At 34.1% G+C, this 11,373-nt stretch overlaps 1 protein-coding gene across 1 annotated transcript; it reads right to left on the bottom strand.

Annotated features, from left to right (window-relative positions):
• Nucleotides 1-5,125: 5,125 nt before the first annotated feature.
• On the bottom strand, nt 5,126-8,203 carry LOC132029571 (small ribosomal subunit protein uS3x-like). The gene is made up of 6 exons (XM_059418839.1): nt 8,042-8,203; nt 7,787-7,934; nt 6,652-6,823; nt 5,874-5,928; nt 5,668-5,799; nt 5,126-5,544 (listed from the first exon to the last, which is right to left on the bottom strand). Exons 1-6 carry the CDS (start codon nt 8,072-8,074, stop codon nt 5,359-5,361), a joined length of 726 nt encoding a protein of 241 aa, XP_059274822.1. The 5' UTR covers nt 8,075-8,203; the 3' UTR covers nt 5,126-5,358.
• Between the last annotated feature and the right edge of the window lie 3,170 nt (nt 8,204-11,373).

The following is an 11,373-nucleotide window of genomic DNA, read 5'->3' as shown; positions in this document are numbered from 1 at the left end:
TCAGATACTGGTTATGGGTGAATGAAGGACAATATAGGCATGTTGTGGATTTGCCTAGACAAACTTGTAGATGCAGAGGATGGATGTTGAAGGGCATACCATATGCTCATGCTATAGCTGCTATTCACCATAAGAAGTTGAACCTAATAAACTACATATCTCAGTGGTATAGCAGAAAAACATACATAAAGATATGCAGCCACTTCATCCAGCCAGTTCTGAATATGAACATGTGGCCAGCATCATCAAATCCTTCTATTCTTCCTCCTGAAGTTAAGAAGCTGCCAAGTAGACCTCCAAAGGCTAGAAGGAAAGAACCAACTGAGAATAAAAATAGGAAACTATCCAAAAAGGGGATTGAAATGATATGCAGCAAGTGTAATAACAAGGGGCACAACAAAAGAAAATGTCTTAGAGAGCCTAATGTTGCTGGCCCAAGTTCAAACCCTGCTGCTGGCCTAAGTGCAAGTTCTACTTCTGCTGCCCCAAATCCAAAGCCAAGAAGAAATACAGCTGCTCCAACTGGAAGAGGAAGAGGTAGACCAAAGGGTTCAACAGAAAAGGTAATCTCATTTCACCTACTTCATGTATAGGTTGTAGATTAGTTGCTAATATTTTGTTTTGTTTTGTTGAATGTTGCTTCTAGAAGGATGGTTGGAATGGGGGTGCTGCACACACAAAATGGACAAACTATCATTATGTAAATCTCTCATCACTTAAATACCTTTTTTAGAATTTATTAACACTAACAAGTAGTACCAACACTGGTTATGCTCATTTGAGCAGCCTAGATTGCCAAGTCAAAGGTTTAGAAATATGAAGTCATCAGCAGTGGTCACTGGAGATCTTGGGCATAAACCAACTAGTGGTGTGAAATGGAAGGGAAAACCAACTATGACCTCTAGGCAGCTTCAATAAATGGGAGGGGGGATGGGGAAGCAGATTCAGACAAGGTCCAAGGCTGCACAATTGAGTCAAGGAAGCACCACTTCTCAATCTTGAAATGTCTGATACAATGTCTCTTATTTTTGTGTACTTTTGGCAGTTGTAAAATTAAGTATGGCACTATTTTCGTTTGTAATTTAAGACTGGTTTGACAGCTGTGACTGCATTGTAGAATTCAATTTGTACCTATTTTGGTTTGGCAGCTATGACTGCATTTACGACTGGTTTGGAAGCTGTGACTGCATTTAACATTAGTTGGTATATGTACTGAATTGGCTGATGTAAATTCACTATATTTTGGCTATATGGTTATGAAGCTATGACTGCACTTTAATTTCTATTTTGTGTATATTGTTGGTTATGCAGCTGTGACTGCACTTTAATTTCTGTTTTGTGTATATTGTTGGTTATGCAGCTGTTTTGGTTATGCAGTGGGGAATTTCTGTTAGTGCAGCAGTTTTGGTTATAAATATGCATCTTTAGTGTAGTTTATGCAATGCACATTGCATGCATAGTAACTACATTTAACATTAGTGCAGTTTATGCACAAAATGTACAATGTAAAAATGGGCAGTAAGTTAGTGCAGTTTGCATTGTATTATAAGCAGAAAATGTGCAGTGAGTTAGTGTAATGTATGCACAAAAAGTGTTGTGATGTGCAGTGTATTATAAGTGCAGTATATGCCCAAAATGTATAAAATGTAACGAACAACAAAGAGATTATATTGCCAAAATCAATCTAAAAACCAACATATACCACTTCATTACACAAAATAAGGGTTCATTACAACACTAATAAGTTCTTTACAACACTAACAATTGCAACCCCCTTACAACATGCTCAAAAACAACTACACCAAGAGCTTAAGGCAACTTCATTGAAATACCTCTCAAGTACATGTTTTGAAGCACAAAACTTACTACTACAATACAAATTCACAATAAGGAAATCAAAAGTACTTTCTCCCTTTTCTTGGACTTAGCCAACTTGCTCCTCCACTTCTTCTCCTTTTCTTTCATCTTCTTAATGTCTTCTCCAAAATTGTCTAGTTGAATCTCTATGTTGTTCATATCAATTTTGCTTTCCACAGAGTTTGTTGACCTAGTAGGCCTGTAATCATCTTTTCGAAAAGTCTGCAATGATGCTTCAAGTTCACCAATTCTTCCCACCAGTTTAGGAATCACACATTTGGATCTTGGATCAATGTCATCATCCTTCCAAAGATAAAAATCACATGATCTAGCACCCTAAAATTAATAAAATCAAGAAAAAAATCAGTGTTTCAACTCTTCAAAGTTCAATTTTTGAAAACAAATTCACTTACACCATAATATGGACAAATCCAATATCTTCTACCAGGGTTCCTTGGGGTCCAAGAAGTCAACAAAGGCAGAAGAAATCCATGTCTGCATTGCATATCCTTCAACTCATGATCATCTACTCAAGCCTATTTTAGCCATAATAGAACCTTCATTACCAGAAAAAAACAACCAAACAAAGCAAATTAAGCTTATAAAGTCGAACAAACTAAATAAACTCCAAACCACTCAAACAAAATTGCAGAAAAATCCAAGTGATTTTGACAGTTCAGGAAATGAACTTACAGTGAAGAAATACAACTCTAATTGAGCTCATAAAGTCGAACAAGCTAAATAAACTCGAATGTAGTTACCTTTGATTCAAAACAACTTAGCTTGAGCTTCGATTTGGGGCTTATTCTTAATAAATTTGGGAGATTTAGGGCTCTTGAGCTTCGATTTGGGGCTTATTCTTCATAAATTTGGGAGATTTCGGGCTCTTGAGCTTCAGGTCAGATATGGGTATTAATGTGGGTAGGCGAAATTTTTTTTACCATTGGGATTTATTAATGGGGTTTTAATTGATTTTCCTTTCTTCTTTTTTTAAGCTTAATGCTCATTAGATCAGCTTCAACGCGCTCAAAAATGTCGAAATATACGCGGTTGGGTTGGGGTGTTCGAAGGGGTAAATTAATTCACTTTTAAGATGTTCAAGTGTGTAATAGGTTGCCAGTATAGTTTGAGTGTAAACTCGATATTTTGGGTATAGTTTAAGTGTGATTTGATGTATTTTGCCTTGTAAAAACTTTCCGAGAAAAATGGGACACTTTAGAAGCATGTGGCCGAATATCATCAATTGAAGTATTCACTTGGTGCATAAAAACTAAAAACACATAGAAGCAAAGCATAAAAAATGTGTTTTCAGGCAGACTAAATTCATGTGAAACATAGCTTTTCACAAGAAAAGAAAATTTTACCAACACATTTATACGATTTGAAGTAAACATCATTCACTTTATACAAAGTAAAATTATTTGCTTCGCCTTTTAAAGCACCAATAATTGTAGTACTAGATGTGATTTTCTTCACCGGAGCAAACAAAATGGTTCTAGTTGGTTGATCTAATCCATTATCAAAACATCCCATGTCGTTTAGAATAGTATGCAAATGCCATGTTCCTGCCTTAAAACACTTATCCTTCGGTTGTAACCTACTCCTCTCTACCTTTATACTCCCTTTAATCTTCTACTCTTTGTTCCAGTTTAGGTGTCCCTTTAAATTTGAACTACTACTAAATATAGAATTTAACTTTCATTATGTCAAAACTTGAAATAAATTGTAACTTGCCCAAAACTGTATACATGAACACATATAATTCCCACATGTTATGTATTTTCATAAATTTGCTAAATGATTAACTGCGGAAACACACCTAGTACCACCTAGCTTCAAGACCAGCTATGAGCAAGATCTAGAGAGCTGCCTCTAGGGGGGAAAAACCGCAGATATTTACGCATGTAATTTCTAAATGCGCAGAAGCATTAGCATCCCCTTTCTAACTTTAAAGCCATTAACAATACACACATTATGGGATTAGAAGATCAATTTGCCCTTGAAGTCCCTGCAGGCGCGCTATTAATTAAGAGCCTGTTTGGAAAGCCACCTGATAATTGAAATTAGTGTAATTACTACCCTTGTAATTACACAGCCTAGTAATTACACAATATTGTAATGATCTATTTGTTTATCATAATATAATTATAGTGTAATTAGAAACACGTTGTTTAGTTATACATGTGTAATTACACAGTTAATTTAATTTAAAAATAAATTTAATTATAAAAAATTTAAAATTAATATTTTTTAAAATATGTGCATATATAAATGATATTAAATTAGTTATTTAATAATACATTATTTCTTGAAAATATGTTAATTAATAATCATAAATTTGTAACTAATATTGTAAACAATAATTGATATATAATTTCAAATTAATAATATTTTTATTTTAATTGATTATAAAACTTAAAAGCATACCTTTTTTGTGAGAACACCATGAAATTAAATGTTTGACCAAAAATAACATATTTATAAATATAATGCCATAACATTATTCAAATGTTTGACAATAATTCTATCAACTGTAAGTAAAAAATAAACGTAATGTAAAATAACAAGTTAATAATACTAAAGCAAATGTTTTTAAAATCGACAATATAACTAAATTTAATATAATACATAAATTTCAACGTAATATAAGTAAATACTCCTATAATTCAAAAGAAAGGAAAAATATAAGTCTATAACCTCATTCACAACAAAATTCTACTTTAATAATGTCACCCATTATATGTCAAGGTTGTTAATAACTCATTCTTTCTAATATCAAGAGATTTAGTTTCAAAAATTAAAATATTAACACGGTTATGCTAAATAAATAAAATAAAAAACTAAAAAAATATGAGTCATTACATGAAACCACAAGAAATAAAATTGAAAATGAGAAGAAACGAAATATAAATACTATAAAACAATATTTTAAAAAATAATTAAAAAGTAAAAATAAGAAAGAAATTAAATAGTAGAAATAAAAAAATCAGAAAAGAAAAGGAATTAAAATAAAATAAAAATAAATTAAATAATAGAAATAAAAAATAAATTAAAAAAGAAAAGAAATTAAAATAAAATTAAAAAGAAATAAACTAAAAAATAACCCTGTAATTACACTCAATTCTCAGCCCCCTAAGAATTGGAGAGTGTAATTACACCCTCTCAAGTACACCAATTCCCTTTACCTGATCATACAAACAGGCCACACTGTGTAATTACACCCAATTACACTCAATTCCAATTACCTAGGTGGCTTCCAAACAGGCCCTAAATAGAATAGAAGTGAAACATTAAAAACAATTTTAGTTTAAAGTCGCAACAGATGGAAATAGAAAATCAACAAAAATGCTTACTAGTATCTTACATACCAGAAACTACAGAGCAAAATGGTTCACTATGCAATCTAGTATTCAGCAGTGAAAAGGGAAAATAAACAGAAGTACAAGCCCAGCTAGTGCAGAAGTTCTCAAGACCGACGATATAACATCATAACACGGCTTTTTATGCCACGGTAAGTGTAGGAGAAACATCGATTGTGGGAGCAGCTATCATAGGAGAAGGAATAGCATACTCTTCTTCCTCCTTGGGTGGATGAATAGTCACCAAATCTGGCAATGGAGTCATAGGCCCTTGTTTGCCCTTAGGATCCCAGTCAAGCATGATCTTGACTTTGATACCGAGCACACCCTATAAAGTAAATAGACAACAATGTAAAGTAGCAGCAATGTTTAATAACAATAACAAAGCTGCAGTACAATAATCACGGCAAGTTAACATATTAGTAAAAATATACGAAAACAAGATACTAACCTGCCTAAGTAGCACATGCCTAACAGCTGAATCAATGTATTCTTTAACAGGTTGGCCAGAAGAAATCATGTAACCATCCTTAAACTTCATGGACTTGGCACGCTGAGCACGGAGCTTTCCACTAACAATCACCTAAAGAAAAAGAGACTCGTATAAAAATCTTCAAAGAACATCAAGGTAGAGAAGGAAAATGACACCCAACAAACCTCACACCCCTTTGCTCCACTCTCCATTACAAATCTCAGAACACCATAGCAAGCCCTATAACATGACAAAGGGTAAGTTTGGGAAAAGAACTACACCAAGCAATTGCAGCCATCTGTGGAAATTGATCATGCCATGGAAATTGACCTCCAATGAAAATTACCTCATGTTGAAGAAAAAACACGCAAGACAAATATTTGAGTAAACTTACAAATATAATTAATTAACACATATTTTACATGGAAAAATCTGCTTTCGATATCTATGATGCATGGTGACCTTAAAAGGCTGTATCACCTTAAATAAAATGATATCATCTCACCCCTGGTCAAGATGAAGATACAGGCATATTGCAGACCATTCTGTCATGAGACAGAACAAATGGAACGCCATATTGGAAGACATGTTATATCTAGTACATTTGTTACTAACTACATCTACCAAGACGAACATGCATGCATATTGTAGACCATGCCGTCATGAGACCCCAAAACTGGACAACCATATTGGAAGATATTTTTGTATCTATACATTTTTACTTAATACTTTATCAGAAAGTGGTGTTTTCCTCACAGGTATTTATGGCATCAGATATTTCCCCACCTTCAGATCATCAAAATAGGAAAGTAGGAACAGATATGTTTCTCTGATTCCTAAACAGATGGGATCAAATATAGTCACCCTCAGACACGAGAAAGGTACTAGCACATACCAGCTCGCTGTAAAGATGACTTTCAAGTCAGAACAAAGAAAAACTAAGGCAGAGAACAATCAACAGACCTTCGGACAGCAAGTCCTCCAAGTAACTTGTATCGCAGTGACTCTGCCTGAGCAATGGCACAGAGACCCCTATTGTTGACTTTCTCTGCATAGAGCTCAACGCTGTTCTCGTTGAAATTAAAACGCTTCTGAACAACTGAAGTCAGCTCCCTGATCCTCCTACCTTTCTCACCTGGAAAATAAAGACACAACCACACCATTACTGACCTAATAATAATAAAATAAATCCATTAAAAAACACCTACTTCCAGCTCCATCTGATAACCAAAAAGCATGATTCATTTGCCTCAGCATACAAATTATCCTATTTTACTTTGTGTTATTCCAAATTGTTTTTCATTTCCAAAACGAAAAGCTTTTTTCTGTACCCTCTTTGCTATTTTTGCAGCATTTTATGATAAAAGAAAGTACCACAGGACATAACATCACACTAGGAGAAGTTTAATCTCTCCTAAATATCACCTTTATCTCATTTTGCACCACCCCGACTTCTATCTAAATACAAATTAACATTTATTTTGAGAAACATATTGGAATGGGCAGAGTAATCTGCACTACACGACTCACGGCATTCAGAATCTTTACAATGAGTTTTCAAGAATTCTACAAAAATTAAATCCTTATTTACAAATGCATATAAATCTCATCAAGTGTATAACTTTATTCGATAACCAAGGTGTCCAGGCCAATTGGGGCCAACCTACTTAACTCCATAGGGTGTCTGCTACCTCCCACCAAAACTAATCTTATTAAGTGTAGAAATTCTAGTTACAGAGTCAAAAACAGTCATTTATAAGTTTAATACTACATATGTCCCTTTATATGTGGCACATTTTCTTTTTTTTTTTTTTAGTCTATCCCAAAAAGAATGTAGCCTTTCTATAATTAGAATCAACTTACCTTTAAAATTCCCCTTTTAACTTAATGAAATGATTTATAGCCACACAGATGTCTAAACTGGGACAGAGGGATTAATACTTTATCTATTTTACGAAGAAAAAAAAACACAACTAGAATCAACTGAAGAAAAAATGAAGTAAATTTGTACACGGCATTTCTTCATCATCAGTTTAAAAAGAAGCTGCAGTTGGGTTCTAGTGTCAGAGTATTTGTAAGATGATGAGCATATATATACCGAGAACGTTCTGAGTACGAGTAGCTCTAATGATGATTTCAGTTCGCATGGGTGTAACCCTAACTTCAACACCTGAGTAACCATCTTCTGCCAGCTCTCTCATCAACACTTCATTCAACTCAGCAAAGAACACTCCATCCGCTACAAACTACAACACACACACACACATACAAACATCAATCAATCAATCAAGTTATGATGACTATATAAATATTATTCAGTTAGATAGATCTAAGATTGAAGTGATTTACGAACCTTTCGCTTTTTACTAATCTGAGGTGTCGTCATGTTTGATTTGGGTTTTTGAGATTCACTTCTACGGCCGCTTGCTTGTGAAGAGTTGTCTATAGAAAGAGAAGAGAGGGTTTCTCAAAGATTTAAGGCAGCTTACAAATTGGGCTTCTCAGACTTTGGGCTTGGTCTACCTGTATATACATTTAAATGGGCTCAAAATACAAGAAATTGCACCGGTTTTCCTTCATTTTGTTGGGCGGATTGTTCTTCTTCTGGGGTGGTCTTTAATTTTTGGCCTTCAAATTAGTGGTCTTTAATTTTTGTCCTTAGCCTGTTCTGGGTTCCAACCCAAGCTTAGTTAAAAAAAAAAAAAAAAAAAAAAAAAAAAAATCGCAAGGCAGAGGTTTGGATCGACAAAATTCTTTCTTAAGGCAGAGTTGCCTTAAGGTAGAGTTGAAACTCCTCTCGAATTATGCAAAATTATGCCTTGCGAATTTTTTCTTAATTTTTGACTGAGCGGGAATTCGAACCCGAAACCAAGGGGTTCTAGCGAAGGACAAAAATTAAAGACCACCAATTGATGCACAAAAATTAAAGACCACCCCAAAATAAGGGCATTCCTGCGAATTGCCTGTTTTCCTTCAAATGGGATGGTCTTTAATTTTTGCCCTTCAAAATCAAACGTATGCCTTGCGGAGCATAAGTTTTTAAGAAATATTATAATTTGAAAATATAAATTTATATCTCACAAAAAGTTGTTTGTCTTTAGGGACAAAAATTAAAGGCCCGCACAAAATAGGTCAAAAGTGCAAATGACCCCTCAAAATACTTTCTTGATTCATGAAATACATTGGCAAAGTGCACAAATAGCCATTTTTAGGACCCCTATATAAACAATAGCCGATATTTATATGGTTTCTAAAGTTTAATTGCCTCAAGTTAACTTTAGACATGTATGTCTAATTGAAATTACGGGTTTGAAGTTTCAAAACTTAGACCTTCCAGCCTTGAATTTTAAAACTTTAAACCTTCGAATATGAAGTTGAAGAAGTGGAATAAGAAGAAGAAGGAGAATGAGGAGGAGGATGTTCAATTTGAAGTTTGCCAAAGTGACTATATTTTAAATAGCTTTTAAAAACTAAATTTGTTTTAAATAGGGTATTATAAGCGGTTACATGATGTCATTTCTACAATGCGTTACAAAATTAATTTATAGTTATGTCACGCTCTAAAATCCCGAGCCTTGTCATGACCAACACTCGACAATCCCTTTGTCGAGTGAACCATCTAAAAATTAGTTCTCAACCATTGAATAAACAATGAATGGAGCTATAAGCAAGATTTAATCCAACATAAGATATATCAAATCAAGTAAATAATTCAAATTCAACGTTGAATACAGAAATAGGTCTAGGTCAACATCGAGTTACAAGCATCTAATGTTTCAGAAATGCATAAAAAAGTTTAAAATGGAATTAACTAATGAATAAAGAAACTCCATGCCACCACAGAACTAGAGAGGTTGGCTTGCCACTGAAAATCGCCACACACTAACTTAATCAGCCACAAGGTTCGTTGAGCTCAGAGTGAAATCTGCAATAAATGCAGGAAAAGAAAAGAAATTCGGGTAAGTGATAATCAGCTCAAAGTACGCATTTTTGTATGCTAGTCGTGATATTCAGTTATTAGGTTGTTTTATTATAGGAAGTTGCAAAGAGAGAACCGCTTTTTGAAATATCATTATTGAAGGTGTAAATTAAGATGAATTGGATCAATAGACGATGCTTATGCCTCTTCTTTATCGTTAAGTAGTGACTGTTAGGTTAGTTTAATATTTAAGGCCGTACCATAAACAAAAAATTAAAAAGAAATTAAATTACAACGAACAAAACTCGTTTAATTATCACGTACTATTTGTTGTCACAATTATATCACTTGTATAAAATCATGGGACTCCACTGATACCAAATAATGAATCTAAAACATGAAGTTCAATCACAGCATTTGTAGTAGGAGACATGAAGTGAAAAAGAAAGGGGAATTGGGGTGGGGGTGGTGGTGCGTGGGGTGGGGGATTGAAAAGCCACTCCTCCTTTTTTTTTCCTTCTTTTTTGATGTAGATTAATATAGACCATAATCTAATTAGTACAATCACAAACAACTATTAATTCATGTTTACTTTTTTAATTTTCCACCCAATATCTGATGCCTGCATAAGGGTCTAACTAAATTCATATTCGCATCGAAATTTTTTAACTCATGTTTAGATCATTCGAATCTTGTATATTATTTTAATGCTATTTACACATTCACTTAGAAGTTCATATAAATTTTATATTTTATCACAACTTTATTAATTACCACCATCACCTCGACCACACTACTAAAAAAACGGGAAAAATCGACGGCCAAAACCGACGGACCGAGTCGGTTTTTTTAATGAAACCGACGGGAAACCGACCTTTTACGGTCCGTCGGTTTTCATAGCCTCGCTTTTTGGAAACCGACGAACCACGTCGGTTTTTCCCGACGGACAGAGTCGGTTTCGTTGTCCGTCGGGTTTTTTTCAATAATTTTAAAAAATAATTAAAAATTAAAAAAAACAGACGGACAGGGTCGGTTTTTTTAATTTCTGATTTTTTTATCTTACATAATAATAATATATGTTTTATGAAAAAAACGACGCACTGCGTCGGTTTTCTATTTAATTTTTTTTTAATTTTAAATGAAAATCGACACAAAGACGTCGGTTTTTTCATAAAATTTAATAATTAATTTCCAGAAAACCGACGGACTGAGTTGGTTGTCCGTCGGTTTTCTGAAAAATTTGCAAAATTAATTTCCAGAAAACCGACGGACTGCGTCGGTTTTCTGGAAAATTTCCTGCATGCAAATCTTGCATTTTCTGCAACCACACACTCGCACAAAACCGCACTAACAGTCTCGAACTAGCATTAAAATGCTCCAAATCAATTCTAAAAGAGCTACAACACATAAAATTACCCTAAGTAATAATAAAACACATCAAACACTATCTAAACACATCAAATACGATCTTAATAGACCTTCAAAGTTCGTAAATATTTAAATGTCCAACCAAAAGTACCATTAACTAGTTTTAACATAAGTCCATAATTAAATCCAAACTACTACAACTAATCATCCGGTGTCCGGGCTACGAAATCACCTTCATCGTCATCTTCTGGGTCGGAGGAGGGGGGGGGGGGAAGGGGGGCACACCAAATTGTCCACATGCAATGTGGCTTTTAACTTGTGCCATTAGCGATTCAAGGCTCGTTTTCATGGTGTTACTTTCCTCAACTCTTTTTGCCTCAGTCTCAGCTAATTTCCTA

Source organism: Lycium ferocissimum, chromosome 9, assembly GCF_029784015.1.
Source record: "Lycium ferocissimum isolate CSIRO_LF1 chromosome 9, AGI_CSIRO_Lferr_CH_V1, whole genome shotgun sequence".
Classification (NCBI taxonomy): domain Eukaryota; kingdom Viridiplantae; phylum Streptophyta; class Magnoliopsida; order Solanales; family Solanaceae; genus Lycium; species Lycium ferocissimum.
This window is presented reverse-complemented; position numbering and strand designations above follow the sequence as displayed.

What these genes read in the sequence shown, in the direction of transcription:
- LOC132029571 (XM_059418839.1), bottom strand. Translation starts at nt 8,074, where the DNA reads ATGACGACACCTCAGATTAGTAAAAAGCGAAAG. An exon ending in AGATTAGTAAAAAGCGAAAG is followed by an intron (nt 7,935 to 8,041) that starts GTTCGTAAATCA and finishes TGTGTGTTGTAG; the next exon opens with TTTGTAGCGGATGGAGTGTT. An exon ending in GTGGAGCAAAGGGGTGTGAG is followed by an intron (nt 5,800 to 5,873) that starts GTTTGTTGGGTG and finishes CTTTTTCTTTAG; the next exon opens with GTGATTGTTAGTGGAAAGCT.